The following is a 23,692-nucleotide window of genomic DNA, read 5'->3' on the forward strand; positions in this document are numbered from 1 at the left end:
CTCTCTCTCTCTCTCTCTCTCTCTCTCTCTCTCTCTCTCTCTCTCTCTCTGTCTCTCTCTCTCTCTCTCTGTCTCTCTCATTTGCAAATTTTTCTTGGTATTTCATGCACAAGGCTGTCCCTTTTTGTTCTTGAGTGTTTACACATTCCAAAGTCCTTTGCCCATGTTTGTGGAGAATCAGGGTGTTTATAGAATGGAATCTGACAATGAATATGCCTTTTAACCCCCGATCCTAGCAGAACAGTGGACTAAGATAACCTCAATACTTAACCTATTCTATCATCTTGCCAGAACCAGAAGTCAAAAGGCACATACATCATGTTGCATATTTCCTCCCAAAGATCTCTATCTGTAGACTGTTAATGGACACTGTAACAAAGATGGCAATCTCTATTGGAAATGTTTCCAGGACAAGTGTCAGAAGATGAGCAGGTTCTCAAGGTGTCTATCAAGGAGTTACAGAAAAATCTGGAAGCAAGCACTCAGCACCAACAGGCCTGAGCTTAAAATCCACAAATGAAATTGACCCACTATGCTGAAATAAAGTAATTGGTGTTGTTCATGCAGTGTGTAAGGGGCCTAAGACTCATATTTTTCCTTTAACTCTTCTTATTTGATGACCTCTACCTCACAATATTCCAAGAGTCACGTTAATATGTGGAATTATGTGGGACAACAGCAAAACACTGTATATTTGTACTATGGATGAGATGACTGGAACCCTACTCAATTAGTCTTAGGCACACATCTGCTACCTCCCTTAGGAGGCCTCCCCACCACCTATACACAGCAGCAGTTTCACTAAACCTTCAAGTGTTGACCTCCTGGCTCAGCCTGATACCAAAGGCATAGCACTGTGATGCTATGGCTTTGTGTTCTCGCAAAAGGTCCATTGGCAAGGTAACCTTATGGGTGTGTGATGTAGAAACTTCCTCCCCAAACTCAGTGTGTCTCCTGTAATTAGGCCTTATTTTTTCATTTAAATAATTCTTCTGTGTTTGTTGGTTTTTTCCCCAGAGATAGATGATCAATATTCTCCAGTTAGCACAAGTATGGTGCCTTGTGCTCCCCAGCTGCCTTAGGGAAGATAATCACTTCTACTCACGAAGTAAGGAAAGAAATAAGCCTCTCTGACTTGTATCTTAAGTGAAATGAAATAGATGTCTCAAATGTCTCAATATTAATTAGAAACCCAAGATACGGTCTTATGTTTCTGAATGGATTTTTAGTAGAAAACTATGCTGTTACTGCTGAGGGTATCACTCAGTTGGTAGAGTTTTTAGGGTGCATAAATAAAGCTCTGCATTCAACCCTAGTATTACATAAACCAGGCACTGAGGAACATGCCTGTAATTCCAGTACTTAGGCTGGAGGCAGGAGGAGCCAGGTCATCACGTTCTGCTGTATAATGAACTGAGGCCAGCATGACATCCATGAGACCCAGTTTTAAAAATTAATAAATAAATAAAACAGCTTTACAGTTGTTTATACTCTCAGTCTCCTACAAACTACAGCAGCGAGACCAGCAGGCAGAATTGTACACTGAATGAGAAATGACGCTGCTGGGTTGAGTTTGACAGAGCAAATGGGACTTCAAGCAATAGCCTCTCAACTCTAGGGAGCACAAAGGCTCTGGGGACTCTTCTCTCCTGCTAAATTCTGGTTGTTTTAGGTCCTTTTCTTGTTTTTAATTTTTGTCATGAGTGCTATTAAATACATTGAATGTGATGTAACATAGTGGTTTTTTGTTGTTGTTTTGTTTTGTTTTTTCGATGGGTAGGTATTAAAGGATGGACACAACTCAATGCTATTTGGTCAGCCTGCTAGCACACATTTTCCTGGGCTATGGCAGGAGGTAATTATGTTTTGTTTACTTCTGACACATGCAGAAACCCTTCAAAGATGCTTCCTTCTCTGATGGGCAGGAAGGAGATGCTTTTCTTGTCCCAGGGTTCACCAGCCTGTCCCTACAGACTCAGCACCGCGTAGGCACTGCAAATGGTCTTTGCAATGTCACTTTTTTAACTTGCAGTATGTTTTCTTCAGGACCTGCATGATACAACTCTTCCCATTGGCACTTTTCCCAGAACCTCCCCCTGTGTAGCAGGCAACACTCTAGCACTGTAAAGAAATACCCGAGGCAATTATTTTATGTAGAGGAAAGAGTTTGGCTCATAGCTAAAAAGGTTCTAGTCCAACTTCAATGATATCCATGACTCTCAGCCTCTGAAAAGATGGCGGAAATATGAAATGGAAATAAGATTGGAGATGTGGGGCATGGCTAGAATGACCTCATGAACCAGGAAGCAAAGTCCACAGTCCCCTTTGAAGGTAGACCCTCAGTGAACTAAGAGCCTCCCACTGTGTCCCGCCTTTAAAGGGTCACCATCTCAAAGTCTTAATAGCTCCACTCTGTAGAGCAAGACTTTCAAACTCTAAAAGGTACTACTCCACACAGTCACCATGACAGTCATTCAACAGCTTGTGTGGGCTAGCCTCTAAAAGCCAGCAAGAATAGATGATGCTCCTGCATCCAGAATTTTCATTTTTACCAGGGACTTGAGAGACAATGGACACCTGAGAAAATGTTAGTAGTAAAAACAAATGATAGCCTAGCTCAGTGCAAAACACTTAAAAACAAGGTGGTTTGAAAGGTGCTCACAGAATATAATTGTACAATATTGCTGATTAGACCTCTTAAAATTATTAATTCAATTCTTAACCACTCTCACCTTTTTGAAAAATTTCTCTAATAGACAGAGAAAATAAAGAGTCAAATTTGGGGCATGAGCAAGCAGGCATCAGGCATAGTAAGTGCTTGTACCTGTCCTCAAATTCTGGCAATTGGTGGCTTTACCAGGGGAAAAATTGTCTCCATAACCAGCCCAGGTAAAACCCCACACATATACCTTATGCTTTTTAACAAGGACATTGGAATCATTTAGCAAAGGAAAAAAAAAAGTTAAGCTACTTTGTTCTTAACCAAAGGTTAATTAGAAAGTTATCTGAAATATAAGCATTTGTCATATTAGTCAAGAGAAAAGTCCACTGGGTAAAACTGTATAGGATTCTCTATCAAAGAGCTAGCGTGATTACAACAACAATAATAAAAGGGAGATTATTGGATTAATAATAAAAGGGAGATTATTGGATTCCTGCTATGCATTGGCAAGGCACTTTTCTGCACACACCTATGGTAGGACAGCATCACCGCACCCATCTTCCAAATAGGTTCTTATTAGAGGCTTGGCAGTGCCCACCATTTAACCTTGCCAGTCAAGGTCCCCTTTTCCATTAAACATTTTCCTAAAATGAATTTTGACTTCTCTGTTTCAAAGCGCCTTCTGATGTCATGGTTGTCACCTCTGTCAGCACTCCCACACATCTGAAGTTGGGCATACTCACAGGTATGGCTGTTATGTAGTGCACATCTTCCAATAATAGACCATGCCTGTTTTGTGTTTCTTGTTTTTAATTCCATCTACTTCTAAATGACAGAGTGATCATTCGGTACTTGACACTTGTTGTCAATGGTATGGTTTTAATTGATGCTGTTTTGTTCACCTCTTCACAGTTTGCTATGGAGTTGTTTCTTAGTTACAGAAAAAAGAGGAGGGGCTAGGTACCATCTTCAAAGTTCTTACACATCTATAATGTCAATGTAGTGATAAATAAAAAGTGAAACTCTTTCTGGGTAGGGAAATTTTCTCCTTGAACCTCATCCTATAGTATCAATGTTGATTCTGATAATTTTTTTAGTTCGAAGTAATAAAATAAAAGGCAGTTCTACCGTGAAGTTTTAAAGCCATACCCCACGTGCAGAAGCATGACCTGGGCTTCCAGGACAAATCCATTCTCCTTTCTCTTTTCCTACTTTACCCACCCAGGAAGAGAGCATCTGTCCAGTGCAGAGGCTTCAGGGGAAGTGAAGCCTGTCTTCAGTGCTTCTATTGTACCCACTTCTTGCTGTCCTACTTTTCTCCAGGGTCACTTTTAGCCTTGCCCAATACTTTCTCTCCCAGCACTCTCCCCTCCAGAATGCGTTCAAACAGCCGTATGACCTATCATTTACTATCTGCACAGTTCTGCCAACTCTTGGCTGCCTACACACATAGGCATGTGTCACACACCATGTGTGTGTTGGAGTTGTCTACTTAGAAATCCTGAAACAGGAAGATCAATAATCCATATGACATTCTTGATAAATAAAGGACACAGTACTAAGTATATCTTTACCTACACCGGGGGTTGAGATGGATGGATGGATGGATGGATGGATGGATGGATGGATGGATGGATGAGACAGACAGACAGACAAATAGATGCATAGACAGATTATAGATAGATAGATAGATAGATAGATAGATAGATAGATAGATAGATAGATAGATGCACAGATAGATAGGTGCTTTAGGGATACTTGTTGAGTAAATGAATGTGATCATAGAAAATTGTGTGAACAAGATCTTTGGGCTGATCACAGTGTTTTGATTCTGCATAGCCACACGGACAGAGTAGAAAGGCAGACAGATAGTGACAGAAGAATCTAATTAAACACAAAGTAATATGTGTGCACAGAAGGTCAGCTTACCAAGAAAAGGCTTTCGTGGAAATACAGCCCCACATCATAAAAGTTGCCACCGTGACGAACGGGGCGTGTTCTCGTCTTCAGCTGTTCGGTTTGACACCACTGTGAGACGTGGCCCCCCAGCTGATTGAGCAGAGACACTCTGAGAAGGTAGGAGCCTTGGGGAGCCTTGTCCTTGAGGCCCCTGAGACATTTGATCTGTATTTGTAGATGAGGCAACTGAGACTGCTCACCCTACATAAAAGGCAGAATTCTTGAATTACACAGGAACTGGGTAAAACCAAGCAATTAGCAACAATGGGCTTTTCAGAGGGTAAAGAAGGGAGACAATTATTTTTACTCAACCTGTAATTGTCAGGTATTAGCAATGATAACAGACAAGGGCCCACATGTATAATTAAGAGGTCAAAAAGCAAACTCCCCTATGTTGGGAGGGAAAGTTTAGCTAGTGTTTAAGCATGGTATGTTAATAAGCTGTGACATCAGAAACCATTCATCTATTCTAGTAAGATGGAATTAGCAGGAATCCAACACTTCTAAAAAACCACACAGCATGCTTGCTAAGATATGAGGGAATGGGAAACCCCAACAGCAAGCCTCACACATGGCACGAGAAAGGTGACCATCCTAAGCAATACTAATCACAGATAATAATGTCACACGATAAGAGAACTGCAAAACATGTCAAACTCACACTTCACCTGATCTGTCATACTCTCCGTATGTCAGCTTGGCCCACAGACTTCCAATGAGCAGCTCTCCCACAACAAAAACACGGGGGCGGGGGGAGTCAAGGCCTGAGTCTCAGCCCATGAAGTGTAACTAAGACAGGGCTGAACCTTTTATACAACATCCGGATTTCATTGCACGTTCACAGTTGACTGAAGCAGGCCATTTTCATGTTCCATAATTGCCAAGAAGTTTATACAAATTAATGGTTTTAATGAACTATTACTTCAGATTAAGTAAACACTAAGGCACGATTGTTGAGAATTCAGATGACATTAAGTTTTATTTCTAGACTCACTTACAAGTCCCTGGATAATTCAACCTTGAAGAATTCACTGGGACTTTGTGCTTCAGTCGCAAATAATATCATTTTTAAGAGCACGCTACTGTTCCATCCAGGGTAGTGGTACCGCTGGGTTAATCTAGAGTCAACAGGAAAGACTTCTTAATCTTAATCCTGCCTAGAATTTATTGAGAAAATGTATATTTCCATATAGACAGCATGCTTTTAAAGAATTAAGCAAATAAGAAAAGTTGTCCAATTTCTTTTGTTTTTCTCATTCAAATCATACTTCAAAACTAATCAGAATAACAATTATTTTTGGTTTAATTAGAAAATCTTAATTAACAACAAAGACTTAACCTTAATATTTTGGTTTCCAAAAATATTTTAAAAATTAACACCATCTGAATAAATAAGACCATCTTTTTAGACCTCAAGGCAGGATTACTGGTGCAGGCAGACGGAGTTATTAAACACATTCTAAATTAAACGCCTCTATGAATTTTATACTGAAATATATTGTGATAGTTTTGCATGCCAAATGTGACATTTTGTGTTTTAGATTCATCTTCTGTAGTAATTTTGGAAATGTCATACAAACAAAGATTTTGTCATTTACCAATAGAATTACTATGCATGGTCGCCTAGCTGACTCTGTGCCGGGCTCTGGTGGTTGTTTCAAGTCAGCAAGCCATAAAGAATCTTTATCTCTCTGAAACACAGCAATTTGGAAGATAATCGAATGGTGACTAGGGGGCAGAAATGCCAGTCTGAGGAATTATACCACCATCTCTCTTGCATTTACAACCTCTGTCAAGCACATGTCAGACAGAGAAGAAGAAGAGGGAGGAATATCCATCAAATCTCAAGGCTGTGTCATTTGCAAGGTGGCAGGCCTACCTCCAAGTACTGCTGAGTCTGGTTATATTAGTACCCTGTGGTGAAAAATACCACGGGTGTTCCCATGGTCAGCTTTCCCCTTATGGTTTAGCATGAAATCAGCATCAAAAGCATTTAGTAAGACCTGCTTTCTTGTGAAGAACCCCTTAGGAAGAAAAGAACAGGTAATGACAGTCACACGATGGATGTCATCGTCTGACATTCTGCATCAGAAGAAGCCACTCGAGAGTGCTCACCTGGCAGCAAGCTCCTGCTCTTTGGGATTCTTTAGTCGCTTCTGGAAACGAGGGCTGCTGTGTGGCACTGCCCTTTCTGTAAGGATTCCCATCTGCAGTGCACAGCTGACTGGGAGCCGCAGGAACGAGAAGAAATTAAAAAGAAAGGAAAGATGTGGCATAAAGAAAACCTTGCCTTTAGGCCCGTAAGACAGCCCGGTGCTTTCCTTCACTGTGTTCTTGGATTAGACAGCAATTATAAAGGACACGTCGCAAGTGTTGCACATGGCTAAAGCAGGGTTTTTGGAGTATAGCCCCATTAAGTACATGGCATACTATGTAAGCTACTGAGCTTCGAGCAATTAAAGTGTCAGTTGTTTCAGAAACAACCCGGAAATCAAGTTCAGTTGCCTTCCCTTATCTGAAAAGAATGGGCTCTGGGACTCCCTGTGAATGCCAGAATTCAAAGAGGCTCATGCCCCTTATATAATATGGCATGGTATATACATAAAATATATGCACATAAAGCATATTTTTCAATATTTATTTTGTTTTAAATTGTGTGTACACATACATGCAAATCCATATGCATGCCTGTGACTTGCAGACTCTCTTGGAGGTCAGAAGAGGGCATCCCATCCCCTGGAGCTAGAGCTACAGGTAACTGTGAGTTACCCCTGTGGGTGCTGGGAAGTGAACTCTGGTACTCTGTAAGTTCTGCAAGCCTTCTCAAACCCAGGTCATCTTTCCAGCCCTACTTCTTATCATATATTTTAAATAATCTCTAGATTTCTGGTTTTCCACCTTCCTAGTGCTGCAACTCTTCATGTCATGGTGACCCAACCATAAAATTATATTCATTGCTACTTTGTAACTACAATTTTGCTACTGCTATGAATCGTAATGTAAAGATCTGTGTTTTCTGATGATCTTAGAGGATCCCCATGAAAGGGTCATTGAGATGCCAGGGAGTTGTGACCCACAGTTTGAGAACTGAGGCTTTAGATGGCTTCTTAAGGGGATGTTTAATACATGAAAACATTATATAAATAGCTGCTCTAACACATTGTTTCTATAGTATATGAATGGGAGCAAACGTTCTGCACAAGCTCAGTATGGCTTAAGCCACCATAGATTGAACTACATTGCCATCTATTAGGGGTTGAATGCCTAGATGCAGAAACCACAGCTATGGAGGGCCATCTGTATTTGATAAGATTCCTTGTCATTTCATTTTTTTCTACCCATTATTCTTTGAGCCTACAAATTGTGCATGAAACCTTGAGGAAAGCATTAATTGAAAATAGATGCTTGGCTGATATGACGCAAACATTTTCTGTCTTTAATGCAAGGGTGGGATCTATTTCTCGCCTTAAAATGCTCCCTAGGTACTTGCCCTTCTAGTAACATGAACTCAGTGCATTCAAGACTCTTCTTCATTGTTGACATTTTTGTTGGCTTGCTCGCAAAGCCTGACATCATCTGCCTGCTTTCCCAAATGCATTTGAATTAAGAAGGATTGTATCTCCCACTTCTCCTGACTTAAGCTTAATTCCATCAGCAGGGCCATCTGTGACAATGACTGCACCCCCACCAGAGGAATAGCCTTTTGGTGTCTCACTGCTGATGCAGTTTCCATGATACAAATTATCTCCCGTAATGTGGTTAGAGCTGCATTGACACAGGGGTTCATTAGGACACCCATTCGCTGGCAATCCAATTTCAAATTAAATACACTTTGTTGTAAATTTTATTACTTTTAAACTACTGTATCTATTGTCTTTAATGGCCCTATTATACAGTTATGAAGGTAAACAGATTTCATTAGTAAACATCAAACATCCCATGTTAAGCACAGTGAGATGGCTTCTCTTAGCTTCTTTCTTTGTTCCCTTGGTAAGAATTGCAAAGCATTCAGAAATACCCTAAAATTTTAATCTGAACAATTACATACTACATTCACTATTAGCATCTGAAAGAAAGAAAATAAAGAAAGAAAAGAAAATAGGGTCCCTGGTAACAAGTCCCCCCTTTTATTATTTTACAATTAACTGTTTTTAAAATATCATTTCCTGAAAGTTAAAAAGAAATGAGTACAAGGGAGCAAGCACCCAGAGACATTGTTGACTTGAGCTCCTGTAAAGCAGTTGTGGTCCTGGTCAGAGCCAGGAGCAGACATGAGAGCCTGTCTGTCTTGAGTCCTGTGGTGGTTTAAATAAAAATGGCCCCCAAAGGCACATAGGGAGTGGCACTCCTTGGTGGTATGGCCTTGTTGGAGTAGGTGTGGCCTTGTTAGATGACCTGGGAAGTGTGTCACTGGGGGTGGGCTTTCAGTTTCAGAAGCCCAAGTCAGGCCCAGTGACACTCTCTCTTCCTGCTGCCTCTGGATCCAGATATAGAGTTCTCACCTCCTTCTTTAACACCATGTCTGCCTGCTATCATGCTTCCTACCATCATGATAATGAACTAAATCTCTGAAATGGTAAACCAGCCCCAGTTAAATGCTCTCCTTTATGGGAGTTGCTGTGGTTAGAGTATCTCTTCACAGCAATAAAACCCTAAGGCAAGTCCTAAGGTAGATCATCATTCTCGTCTTACCCTCTGATGGAACATTATTAACTTTATGATGATGAAGGCACAGCCATCCTCTGTATACATAAAAGGGCAGATTCTAGCAGCCCCTCCCAAATGCTGAGACCCAGAGAAGCTCAAGAGCTTTATTTACATTGCTGCGTTATTTTCATACAGCGTACATACACAGTTTCCCTTATAGGTGAAGTCATTTCTACCTGTCTTACAGTATTGAATATAATGCAAATTCTGTGCAAACAGAATTTGTGCAGTGTTACTTAGGGAGGTGACAAGAGGGGACAAACAGCTGTGTCTTCAGTATGTATGTTGGGGTTATTTAACTTTTTTAACAAATACTTTCTTTTTTATTATGATTTATTTCATTTTAAATTTGTGTGTGTGTGTATGTATATGTAGATATGGGTATGTACATGTGAGTTCAGTATCCAATATCCCCAGAGCCTAGAAGACAGTATAAGATACAGGTGATTTGGGGCCACTCAATGTGGTTTTTTGAGGCTAAACCTAAGGCTTCTTTGCAAGAGCTCTTTACCACTGAGACATCTTTCCAGTTCCTACAGATACTTTCTCTCTAAGGCTGATTGAGTCTGTGAATATGTGCACACTGTGGTTACAAAATTCTGGTTGTATATGGGCTCAGTTGTATATTATCAAAACCTTCCACCTACCTACAGACTATATTTAACATCTGCAAAACATGGGCTTCTGTTCTTCATGACTAGAGGGTTAAATTGTTCATTTTTAATACTAAGTGAAACTGATAGTGTACAGATTATTCTCTAACTTCTATTTTTTACTTTGTACATTATATGCATGTTTTTGCTACAACTAGATTTTCAGGGATCTCTAGTGTTTAATTCTGTCTACCACAATTTATTTAAATTGTCCCTTATTGTTGGCTATTTAGTCTAGTTCCTATTTTTGCTGTTGCAAGTTAGCCTGGAATTAGCTCTCTCACATGTAATGTCTTAAAGACTTCCCTAGCAATTTCCACAGTACCAAGTCCTATCATTAGAAACACTGGGCATGGGAGGAATGCTATTCCGTTCTCTACTGGTCTTTAGTTGGGCATAGAAATGACACCTTAGTGATTTATCATCCTAACTGCACAGCTAGTGTCTTCGCAGGGAGACAGACCCCGCTCTGGCGCTATGTGCACTGCAGTCAGAACACACAGTAAGGAAGGATGCAGCAAAGAGGCAGCACTTATGCACAGCAGTGCATCCCCATCGCCACTGCTGACATTTGTAACTAGGGAACTCTTTATTGTGAGGGTTTCTCAATGCCTTGCTGGGCTATTTAGTGGAATCCTGTCCTCTGCCCACTGAATACTTCTAGATGACCGACCTTATGCCAGTTTCCATAATCAATATGTTACTTACTAGATGTTGCCAAATGCCCCCTAGGGATGACGCTGATCCTTGCTGAGGACCACTAATGTTCTCAGTACGATGCAGCATTGAGTGTTCAGCACGCTCAGAGAAACTCTTTCAGACATACTCTACTTCTTACCTCCATCCACCCCCAGAATACCCAACAGGGTGTTATCATTCCTGCCTGCCTGACAGGCGACTGATGCTGAAGTGTGCTGACAGCCCGTGAGAAGACACGCAGGACAGACAAATGCTGGCTCCTAACACACGGTTGCTCTAGCTACGGTTGGTGAAGAGACTGCTCTGCCTATATCTCAGAGATTTCTACACTTGCCCAAGCATCTGAATATTTTTTGAAGCATCCAGTCAAACATGGCTCTCAGCTACACTAGCAAGACTACCCGCAATTCAACATCTTGGAGATGAAAAATAGTGATATATCCCAGGATGAGATGAGAACATAGTTCCAAAAATTCTGTCCCTCTATTGAATCAACCTAGGGAGATGTCACTCACCTGCAATCCATTCATACTTAAATCATAAGAACTCTCTCTCTCTCTCTCTCTCTCTCTCTCTCTCTCAAACACACACACACACACACACACACACACACAAGCACACACACTATACAAGGCACAAACTCTTAACATTTAAGAACATACTTCTCTAATGGTTTTTCCTTCTTTAGACATGACATGGGAATGTTCTGGGTGAATCCTTTTCCTTCAAATTTCAAATCCTGTGTGGAAGGAGAGAGAAATAAAAGCAAACTTTAATAAATCCACCCAGCACACACTAGAAGTATCTCTGGAACAGCAGGACTCTCTCTAAGATCAGAATATACCAATGCTCCAATAGGCATATTCTCTAAGACAGATAAGAACAATGGAATTCTACCTAGGGTAGCTGCATTTCCATAAATTTCCTCACTCACATAATTGCTGCCCCGAAAGCTCCAGGGAGTAAGAGACAGCATAGCCACAAGAGGACAAACAGCTGATAGACACTAATAGCTCTTCTCTATTTCTACCTCTTACAAATGAAGCCCCAACCCTGTCATCCTCCATGCACCCCTCCTGCTCCATTTTTATCTCTCCTTTTCACACCTTGCATTATCCTAAACATAGTGTCACACGGTTTTACAATATATACGTGGATGTAGGTTTAAAGGTATAGAACCCTAGAGACAACATTACATCATTTTAGTCATGGGCGTCAACATCCAACCCAGCCTGTTCTGGAAGCCAAAGGGAAACAACTACACTAGAACAACAAACCTCAATGGAGTCTATGTACATCAGGAGTCAGAGAAGCCCTATTAATATCTGTGCAGATATAATAATAGGAACTCACATGGGCATACTCTACGAGGGGGAGGGAGAGCTGGAAATAGGTGTGAGTAGGTAGCTGGGATCACAGGTTCATGCGCCTGTGAAATCCAAATGTTACATGCTCTTTTATGAAGTCTTAACATCTGGAAATGAGTCCCTGTGGCTCTGCACCTTGTCCACTAAACTTCTGGTTCCATGCTTTCAATGTTTCTTCCTTTTAATTTCTTTAATCCACTGATTTATTATGCCCCTCAATACATATCAATTGCATGTGTTATTGAATATCTACTGATATTTTTATACCTTTTTTCATGAAACTAATCTATCTTGGTTTCTTCATTTCTCATCCTGCTTCCCGCTGGTGAGTGTAAGGAGTGTGAGATCTCATCTGATGGTCTCTTTGGTCCTTTCAGTTGACAGCAAAGCTTTGACTTTGTGAGTCCTCTGTGAGTTTTAGTGGCAATTGATTGGTTTGGCAGAGGTGAAACATCAGATATCTAAGAAGGAAGACCTTCTGTACCTTGGACTTGCATGACAGGAGGTGTGATGTGTTCAAGTCTCTAGAAATTTTTAGTAATATATGATTAGGAGGACATGGACAGCCCCTCAGTGTATCTTTTCTCTCCACAAACAGTACTCTAGGGCTTTGTTCTGTTACTTCTGTGGTCCTGAGCCACAGTCTTCAATCATTTCCGTGTTGCTTGCTATCTGAGATACTGAGACCTTCACAGCCTTCAAGACTTGACTTGCTGTGTTTGACTCCTACCTCTAGTTTATATCTGTACCATCACATATTTTCTACCAGAAGCAACAAGAATCTACCAGGCAGCACAAACAGGCCTCTGGTTTGGAACCTCACTGTTGCCCCTGTCCGTATGTTAGTCACGTTCTCTGTTTTCCTCAGAACTGCAAGCAGCTGACTGCCAGTCTCTCTGACACACCCTCAGAAGGATTTTATTTTCTCTATTTTACAAGGAAATTTTGATCAGCTTCCCACACAGGAAGGCTTCACCCCACTTGTGGAAGATTATAAGGATTCTTGTCACATTCTTCCTGAAGCAAATAATTCAGGCCTTTACTCATGTTCTTCTCAAAGTTCACTGTGCATCTTCAGGGTGTCAGAAGGCTTGGGTTTTGTGCTAAGCATTTTTCACTGTTAGAACCAACACCTGATTAGTGTCTTTGACCACACTCTAAGCATGGTGAAGTCTAAGACCCCAGGATTGCCTGAGATCAGAGACTTCCAGGACTCATATACACAGATTTTTACCTATATTCTGGCTATATGAGAGATGGTATAATTCCATTGATATGTATGTATGCAAAGGTCATCTAGGAACCCATTATTTCTTATTACTAAAAAATGTTAACAAGAATCAGAAGGATCCAGAAACATCCATTAAAAAAAGGTAAGAAATTCAGAAGTCTATAAATTGTTAGTAGAGAGAAAAAACGTCACCAGGATCATAGATAAGCATATATGTATACATATATATAAATCTGCATATATATAATTCCTAAGTTTGTACAGCAAATCATCTGTACATTAAAATCCAATATAACAAATTGGTAGATTCTCAGTAACAAAATTAAATTGCTAAATATTAAAGTGTACTTTGAATTCACTGCCGAATATTCAAGGTCTTCAAATAATATAAACATTTACATGAGTTATGTCACCAATTTTACATGAAGTATTTTCTATGATCATTAAAGCATTTTAATTTTTTCCAAAAGTACTATACATGTTTAAGTATATATTTACCATTAATGTCATCAAATGAAACTCCTAATACCAGAACTAGGTTACATCCAATTGAGTTGTTGGCAAAAAGGATCTCATCAAAATTCTCAAAGAGACTGTTTGCCAAGACAAGAGGTTGCTCTCCACACACTGACAGCAAGGCCCCATTGCTAAACACAACTATATAACTCAATGAACATGGAGATGTTGAGATGGTGCCTACATAGTCTTCACTTCTACATTCCATTGTTTTTGGTACTGGAACACACTCTACATGCTACCAAAAGAGAAATGTAAATACCAAGTCACCCACCAAAGCTTTATCTACCACAATATACTACCTATAAAATATGTTAGGACCATGGTAGCACAAGTATTATGAAAGTAACCAACCAATAACTGATCTGACTTAAGGCCCACTCCATGAGATGAAACCCATATCTAACACTCCTTTGGTGACCAAAAACCAGAGACTAGATAGCACAAAGATCTAGGATAAAACCAAATAACTACTGGTCTTTAAAAAATAGTGGAAAATGACTCTTAATGATATTCTGCTATACTCACAGATCAGTGGCTTATCCACCGATCCTCACTGAAGCTTCCTCATGCCACAGATGGAAATAAATACAGAGATCCACAGCCAGAATTTACACACACACACACACACACACACACACACGAGAGAGAGAGAGAGAGAGAGAGAGAGAGAGAGAGAGAGAGAGAGAGAGGCAGAGAGACAGAGACACAGAGACAGAAACCTTGGAACACTCAGTTCTAAATGGAATATCATATCAAATCCCTCTCATCAGAATTTAGGGAACACCACATAAGAGGTGGCAGAAAGAGTGTAAGAATTGGAAGAAATGAAGGACACCAGGAGAAAAAGTCCCTCTAAATCAACTAAGCAGAGGTCACACGAATTCACAGAAACTGAAGCGGCAAGCACAGGGCTGACTTGTCTGTACCAGGTCCTCTATGTATGTATGATAGCTTTCAGTTTAGTATTTTTATGGGATTCTTGAGTGTACAAATGAATGGGTCTGTGCACCTTTTCCTGGGCTTTGTCCCTTCTGTTGGTTTGTCTTGTCCAAATTTGTTGTGATTTTTTCCATCTTATATTTTATTTTTGTTATGCTTTATTGTTGCCTCTTGGAAGTCATTTTTTTTTCTGAAGAGAGATAAGTGGATCTGGATGGAAGAGGAAGTGGGAAGGACTTGGGAGAATAGAGGTAGGGAAGACTGTAATCAGTGTATATTGAATGAGAGGGAAATCTATTCAATAAAAAATAAAATAAAAAATTAATTATGTTTTAGGTTTTCCATCACTATAAAAAAAACTGAAGGATTTTTAAAGTAATGTGGTGGCCAAGGTAGATTTTCTGTTGCCTCAGTCTTTCAGAGGTTCTGATTTGCTGTAGAAGAGGGAGGAAAGACGAGCAGTTGCCACCATGGAAGCAGAGAGCAGGCCTACGTGTGTGCTGAATCCTAGGGGATAGGATGGTGGCACCCACACTAAGTGGATATTTACCCAGTTTTAATACTCTGTAGAAAAACTCCTACAGACATACATAAACCGACAGGAATGTGTGTCCCTGGTCTCCTAGGTCTTTTAATTCAGTTGACTTGACAGTCAAGACTAAACTTCACAACTCCACCTCGAGCCAACTTGAGACCCACACACATCTCCAAGTGTTTCACCCATCCCATAAGGTAAACACATTCTACAAACCTGCAAAACAAACCACGCACAGGGGATATCAAGGTCTGCACCCAGCATTTGGTAGTAACTGGACTGCTGTAGTCCATGGCTGCAGGGGTCTCTAAAAGCCTGTGTGGCTGAACACAGTGAAATAAATTTGGGGAGGAAAATGTACTAGGTATTGGCTATAAGCAGAGTCCAGAGATGCTCTTTTCAAGAAAGTAATTAAATTTCAAGTAAGTTTACCATTTCAAACCCCGAGCCTATGGGTTGAGATCTATATACTTCCTGAGAGTCCCTCAGGGATCCTTCCTGTAACTGGAAGTTTCTCTCCCGCCAACCAGTTCCTAAATAACCACTCAAAGGCTTAATAGTAATTACAAGCTGTTTGTCCTATTAACTCAGGCTTATTATTAGCTATCTCGTATGACTTAAATTAATCCATTTCTATTATTCTATATTTTACCATGAGGCTCATGACTTATTACCTCATATCTTGCTTTCATGGCAACTGCTGACATCTCTTGAAACTGCCCTTCCTCTTCCCAAAATTCTACTACTCTGGTCACCCTCTCTATATTTACTGCCTGACTCCTGGCCAATCAGCATTTTATTAAACCAATTCAAGTGACAGTGTACAAGAATATTATCCCATAGTACCTTCCTGATATCCCGATACAGTACTCAGCTTCTTTGTAATCCTGATAGTCTCTTCAGAAACCATACTTTATTGGCCGGGAAGATGGCTTCGTAGGTAGAGTGTTTGCCAAAAAGGCAAATTGACCTGGCTTTTGGATTCCTAATACCTCTACTTTCTTAGTTAGGATTTCTGTTGTTACAATGAAACACTATGACCAAACAGTAAATTGAAGGAAGTCAGGACAGGAACGCAAATGGGGCAGGATCTGGGAAGGAGGAGCTGATGCAGAGGCCATGGATGGGAGCTGCTTACTGGCTTGCTTCCCCTAGCTTGCTCAGCTTATTTTCTTATAGAACCCAGAACCAGCAGCCCAGGAATAGCACCACCCACCGTGGGCTGGGCTCTCATGCATTGCTCACGAAATGAGAAACGCCTTACACCTGGATCATAAGGAGGCATTTCCTCAGCTGAGGCTCCTTTCTCTGATGACTCTAGCTTGTGTCAAGTTGACACACAAAAATATCCAGTACATCCACAAAAAGCCAGACATAGCACTCTGCACCTCTAATCCCAGTGCTGATTGCACAGAGACAGAGAATCTCTAGGGTTTGCTATAGTTGTTATAGCAGAATCTCTGAGCTCCAGGTTCAGTGGGAAACTTTGTCTCAAAAAGTATTTTGGAGAGTAATTGAGGAAAACTCTTAGAGTCAAACTTTGACCTCTACATGATACCCACCCATGCAATTCCCCCCAATATATATGAGACCCAAATACATTACATGATAAAAGAGAGACAATGTCAAATTAGAAACAATATTTTTGTAGCTTAGACTTTATACCAACTTGTCAGACAAAGGTTATAGAAGTTTTCTGCTCTGCTTCTTGCTCCTAATTTTCACTATAAACTTGGCCAGGAATAAGTAGCAATGATGATGTTATCATAAAGTTGAACTGCCTTGAAAGTTCCTCATCCAAATTAGTCAGCCCATCACCCAGCATGAACTTAACGTCCCCTAGAGTCTCAATGCAAGGACAAATGATAAATAAACTATTTGCTATACTTTAATGCACATGGCCTATATTCCCAAGCAAGGCCCTTTCTCCATTCGTAGCCTTTAGACTACAGTCTTCATCATCAAGTGCACCAGCATTTTAGTCCTCTGAGTTACCACCAGAACTATTCATTTAGCTTAAGTCATACCCATGGATAGCTTTTCTATCTTGCGTCTCTAAATTTTTTCAAATTCCTTGCACAAATTACTTATGAAGCTTTTGGATTGTTTTCAGGAATACTCACAGAAATAATTCCACATTTGGTGCCAATTTTCTTGGCCAGTTAGCTTTTCTGTCACTCTGGCAACACAGCATAAGCACCATAAGGAGAAATATTTGCTTTGGCTTACAGTCTCAGGGGTTTCTGTTTATGACAGGGATGGTGTGTCAGCCCAGAGCAGTTCATTTCATAGCATCCATGAAGCAGAGAGAGAGAGAATGCTTGCTCTTGCATTATCTGGGATTTCCCTCTTCCCTCTTGGCACCTAGCCTATGGGATAGCGCTTTTCCTATTATAGGTGGGTCTTGTTCGCTAAATCTTCTCTAGAAATGCCTTCACAGCCATGCCAGGAATGTGTCTTACTTACTTCTGGGCATTTCTCAATCCAACCATTTTGACAAAAAATATTAATTATTGGATATAGGATTTGTGCTGTATAGTTAACAGGCCTAAAAATAAGTTAGATTGAAAATTTAACCCAATAGTCTCGATATCTTTTTAAAAATATGTGACAGAATGAAGAGACAAGTGAATCATATACACAAACCCTTCATAAGGGACTTACATCAGGACAGGATTACCTGGCACATATTATCAACATATATCCTATATTCAAGTATTGATTTTTATTAGTCTTTACTTAACAAAAAATAAAAAATCCCAGACAGCATGAAAACTCCAAATTAATTGATTAAGACATATAAGGTAATGTTATATGTAAGTTCATACCATGCAATTTATCTTTAATTTGCCTATTCACGCTGTCTTAGTAAGGATTTCTATTGCTGTAAAGAGACACCATGAACACGGAAATTCTTACAAAGGAAAACATTTCTTTGGGGTGGTTCACTTTCAGTTTAGAGGTTTAGCCCATTACCATCAGGGTACAACATGGTGGCATGTAGGCAGACATGATGCTGGAGCTGAGAATCCTTACATCTTGATTCAAAAGCAACAGGAAGTAGTCTGTCTCATTGGGCATGGCTTGAGCACACATGAGATCTTAAAGCCCGTCTTCACTGTGACACACTTCCTCCAAAAAGAAAAACCACACCTACTTCAATATGGCCACACCTCCTAATAGTGTCAATCCCTTTGGGGCCATTTTCTTTCAAACCACCAAACATACCATACAATCCTCTCCTTGGATCTAATGAAGGTCACATTCCAGAACCAAGAAAGGACATTTTCATGACTCAGTTTTGTGCAAAATAATATAAGCACAAAATACCTTATGCTAATAAGGAAAGGGTTAGTTTAAATCACAGTTTGAAGTTCTAAAGGTTAACATCTCCTCAGCCTCTGGCAAGACTTCTATTAGCTGTATTACATAGCAGAGAAGCAGGGAAGGGGAATATCACATGCAGAAATGCCCGCAACAGTAGGGCAAATTGGCTTTCTAACAACCCTCTCATACAGTACTGCTCTAGTCCTAGGATAGCTACAACTCAAGTGGACAAACCCTATGTCCAACCCTAATCCATCCTGGAATAGTGCCCCGTGTTCTAATACCTTTTTAACAAGTTTCCTATCTCAGAGGCTTCACCACCACCCAGATCTGGAGACCCGGCATCCAGTACACGAACCTTTGGGATTTCAGTCAAACAATACCCTAATTACAGCAGTCATCTATCAGTTTCTATAGGAATACGCAGAAAGATATGGATCAAGAAAATACATAATTGTAATATGATTCTCAGAAATGTATAATCAGATACAAAAATAGTAATTTGGAATGGCACAGAGAGGTGTGAAACTTGAGGACTGATGAGAACATTATACAATAAGCACATGAATCTGCATTCCTGACAGATTTCCCGTATTCACTGAAACTTTAAGCTACTTTAAAATAACTGCTTTATGGGACATACCTTAAAGCCCAAAGGGGAAAATATGTTTCTAATGTTAAACATAAAGTCACGCTTTCTGCCTTTCAACTAAATAATGTAACTACCAATGACCTAATGCCATCTGAGCTGTTTCTCCACACATCCTGTCTTTTTTTTTTTTTATATAGAAACAGTATCAGGGAAAACAAAATGAAATATTCAAAGATGAATAATTGCTTCCAGGAGGAAGCAGTGGTCAAGTGTGTATCAAGGATGTCCGCGGCACAGCTAATCTGGTCAGTATGTCAGGCCAGCTTGCTGGACAGAAGGACGCTGCAGTAGATACTCCTGATTGGGTGCTACTTGATAAACAAATGACAGAGGATACATCAGGGACAGTTGGTGACATTGGAGCACAAACTGAATGTTACATGAAATGACCATGAACTTTATTAACTCTGTTGATGCTGTTTGGGTTGGGTTCTCATGCATAATGCAGTTGAAGCTTTTGGCTTTGCTCTGCATGCCTTTTACAAAACTAACAGCCAGTCCTGAACTCCCCCTCCTCTGAAAATACCCAGAAGTTTCTTATTAAGCAGCTACAGGGACCTCCTTCACAGGCCAGCAGTAGAACCAGTTGGGGGAAATGGGAACCAGGCAGAGGAATATAAATATTTTATTTTCAACTTAACCTCTGGGAATATTTTTTAAAATAAGGTAGAGTAGTTGGGCATGGAATATTCAGTCAGATGGTCACATACCCTTACATCAAATCCTCGCCCTACAGTTCAGCATCTTTGCCCAGTCATGTTTTGTTTATTTTCTGTACATTTCTCTAATGTGGTTATACTAATTCTGTTATAAATTGCGACACACCCCCCAAAACGAAATCCTACAGCTATTTATGCCTTTGGAATATTGTATGTGTTTGTTTCTATTTCATTTTTGTTTGAGATCAGTTGTTTCATTGTAACTGGAGATATCGTCTACCTCAGTTTCACAAGCTGGGATTATAAGTACGCACCCCCATGCTCTCTCTAGAATATTTTTTAAACATAGATTTCATGAAAGAAGAATTTGTTGGGGATGAGCAAATTCATAGACCACCTTATGTATGTAGACTATTGTAAAGTTCATAACACAAGAATCACCAAAAAGTGTCAAGTGTGAAAAACTTCTCTTTCAATAACAGAACCACAAATTCAGGTGTCAACAGAGAAATCAATACATATTATTCCAAATAACACATGAAAATACTTTATAAATTGTTTTAGAGAGCCCAGTAAAAGCCCAGAGCATTTGCTTTCCATCTGTGGGTCATGACCCCTTTGAGAGACGAATGGCCTTTCCACAGGAGTCACACATCAGATATTCTGCACAACAGATATTCACATGACGATTCCTAACAGTAGCAAAACTACAGTTATGAAGTAGCCACAAAAATCATTTTAAGGGTAGGGGTCACCACAACATGATGAACTGTATTAAACAGTCCCAGCATTAGAACAGTTGAGAAACGCGGCCATAGAGGGATCCTCTGCCATCTGAACCACATAGGTAAGGATCTCCTTAAGGAATCATGATATTATACTATCCCCGCCACTTAGTCATTCAATGCCTTAATTTTATTCAAACTTATTTTTCATTTAGGTACTTAATAAATAGTTCTTCTTAAATAAATGGCATTAATTGAACATACATACAAGTACCTAGTAAGTAGGGAATGAAAAAAGTCTTTGTTTATAAAGCTATGACTGAAGTAGAGTCACAAAAAATAGATTTGAGTAATGATATAATGTAGTACAGGATCAAATGCTGAGTGGGTACCCGCTGGTACCTAATGAGGAGTTTCCTGACTAATACAGATACTGGGTTATTATATATTTTAACAACTAATGCTTTTATTATTCCATCCTAATTTATTAGACTTGTTATTTAAAATGCTGTGATCAAGGTTGTATTCCTTTATTGATTAGAATACTGATAAATATCTAAGAAATTAAGTGAATTGTATGTGGTGGCATAGGTCATAATGGTTATTGCCATTCTTTTTGGTTACCCCTAAAACTTTATGGTGAGACTCTATTGCTAAAGACACCCCATTACTTAAGTCACAGAACAAGGAAAAATGAAGCTGGTACTGGCCTCAACGTTCATCCCTATTGGCTAGTTTTCATGGTGCCAAAGGGAGCTCTGGATGCTACAGGAAAAGAAAAGAAGCCAACAGGCTTACTCACCTGAGAAACCTGTGAGTTATAACAGTAACCAGCCTGCCAGGGTAGGGCTGTTGGCACAGTCTTAACAGTAGCAACAATGGTAAGGGAGTATCAAAGCACACTCTGCCTGGACTTGGGGCCTGATCTACAAGACAGAACTCATGCTGTTGGCATGGCATTGCTGGCATGTTGTCAGCATGGCATTGGAGTCCAGAACCTGTGAGCAGATAGGTTTAGGCCCCGAGACAGAACCTACCACTATTATTCTGCTAAGTGGGCATAGGACTCAGTTGACCCTATTGACTTATTGTTTAGACTCTTAGCTTAGTACATCGCTCACTCTTCATCAGAGAAGCTTCATTTAGCTGCAGATGGCAATTAACACAGAAACCCACAACGGGTGTGCTTGAAACAAATAAGAGACCGCTGAGTAGTTAGCCCTAAATGGGCTGTGTATTTCACTTCTCCTTAGGGATCACCTGAGCAAAAGCAGCAGAAAGACTAGAAGAGTCAGATGGGGTGGGGGACTGAAACAAAACAGTGTTTTGGAGACACAACAAGGCAGTTGCACATATGAATTCAGCTGTGTAACAGCAGCTACAATGTTAAGTTAGAAAAAAATTTTAGAATGGAGGGGAAAAGTAGACACACACTCCTCCACCTAGGTGAGGAGTTATTGGTGATGGATGGCCACTGGGAGAGAGTCATTTTTCTTTAAGAACATGGCCCCTGAGAGGCCACCCATGTTCCAGTAGACCCTCACCCGTACGTATACTAGCAACGTTGAGTTGACTCGGCGTGCTTAACAAAGCAACACAAGAAGTTGGCTTGTTTCTAGTTAGGTTTTCTTTTTCCCCTTTGGAAACTTAAATTAACCCATTTCTATTAATCCATGTGCTGCCCTAGGCTTGTTTACCTCATCTACACACTGTCCATTCTGCTTTTCTGCTTCCTCCATGTCTGTCTGTCTGGCCCCACAACTGACTGACTGGCTCCCCCTGTCCCCCACCTATAGCCCTGCCTATCCCTCCTCTGCCGGGCTATTGGCCATTCAACTTTTTGTTATAGCAATCGGGTACCTTAGGCAGGCAAGATAGAGCAGCAACACATCTTTCCATAGTTGAACAAATGCAGGATTAATACATGTAACCCATCTTTACATAGCTGAACAAATATTCTCTTCCACAACAGTCTGGATTAAGTTGTCCTGTGGGAATGAGATCCACCTTTGAGGTATTTTCTTAGTTAGGTCAACTGATGCATCCTGTATGTGAGTGGGCTGTTTTCCAGACTGTTTCATGAGCTAGGTTAAATAAGGGGAAGAGAGCCAGCTGATCATTGAAAGCATCTATGCACAACTACTCTGTTCTTGACTGTACATGTGACCAGCAGCTTTGAGTACCTATGTTTTGACTTCCCAACCAAAAATTGGTTTTTTTGTGGGAGGGGGCAATTGGAACTGAAACCTGGGACAACACATTCACCAGAGCTCTTTGCTGCATAAATCTTCTTTGGTTAAGCTACTGAAGTCTTCATTAGGCAGTTTTAAATTTATCATACATCCTACTGTTCTGCTTCATCTCAAGGTGAATTTATTTTATAGGGTAGATACATGTTTCCTCACTTGCTTCCATAGGATTCTCTGAGGTCAGATCTATTGCTTTATTGTGCAGTTTAAATTGTTCCTTGTGGGACCTTAGGCAAGTAACTTAACTCCACTATCACTGAAGTTGCTTTTCTAACTGTGAAGGAACATTTATCCATATTATAGCATAAGCAATGAATCTATTAAAGTATAAAGTACTTAAGGAGCTTGTAACACTTGGTAAATAATAAATACTCATGCTGAATTTAATTATGTATCATTTTGTTGTTGTTGTTTTAATAGCAGTGTTTTAAATGATTCTACTATGTGCTTATTTTAGGCCAGCAAAGTCAGGAAAGTTAAGAAAGAAATGAATTAATGAATGAATGAACAAAACTTTTCCAACTAGATACATTACTTAAGTATCATATCATCAGCAAACTAGGACACTTCTCCCTTTTAGAGTATGTTTATTTAGAGTTTGAGAAATGACAAACTACTTGGAAAATAGACTTTCTTGGCAACTATGTGCATCTAAAGCCTCAAATTTAAAAGACAAAATTTCTTCCCTCTGTGAAATTAATATTTTCTTAAGCAACAATTATTTCCACAGCTATTTGTCAGGTTCTCGGGCATTCACTCAGAGCAGGCGTTCATTCTTCCCAGCACGTGCTTATAATGATCTAAGACTC

At 40.0% G+C, this 23,692-nt stretch overlaps 1 protein-coding gene across 1 annotated transcript in view; it reads right to left on the reverse strand.

The window, feature by feature from the left end:
* Window positions 1-23,692, reverse strand: part of Ofcc1 (orofacial cleft 1 candidate 1) — a gene marked incomplete at its 5' end in the record, with an annotated part of 272,407 nt that overhangs the window by 196,553 nt on the left and 52,162 nt on the right. Inside the window, 3 exons of the mRNA XM_026782925.1 lie at window positions 4,592-4,822; window positions 6,737-6,854; window positions 11,343-11,419. Coding sequence (XP_026638726.1) covers window positions 4,592-4,822; window positions 6,737-6,854; window positions 11,343-11,419 — 426 coding nt within the window. The remainder of the gene's footprint in view (window positions 1-4,591; window positions 4,823-6,736; window positions 6,855-11,342; window positions 11,420-23,692) is intronic.

Source organism: Microtus ochrogaster, chromosome 16, assembly GCF_000317375.1.
Source record: "Microtus ochrogaster isolate Prairie Vole_2 chromosome 16, MicOch1.0, whole genome shotgun sequence".
NCBI classification, from domain to species: Eukaryota; Metazoa; Chordata; class Mammalia; order Rodentia; family Cricetidae; genus Microtus; species Microtus ochrogaster.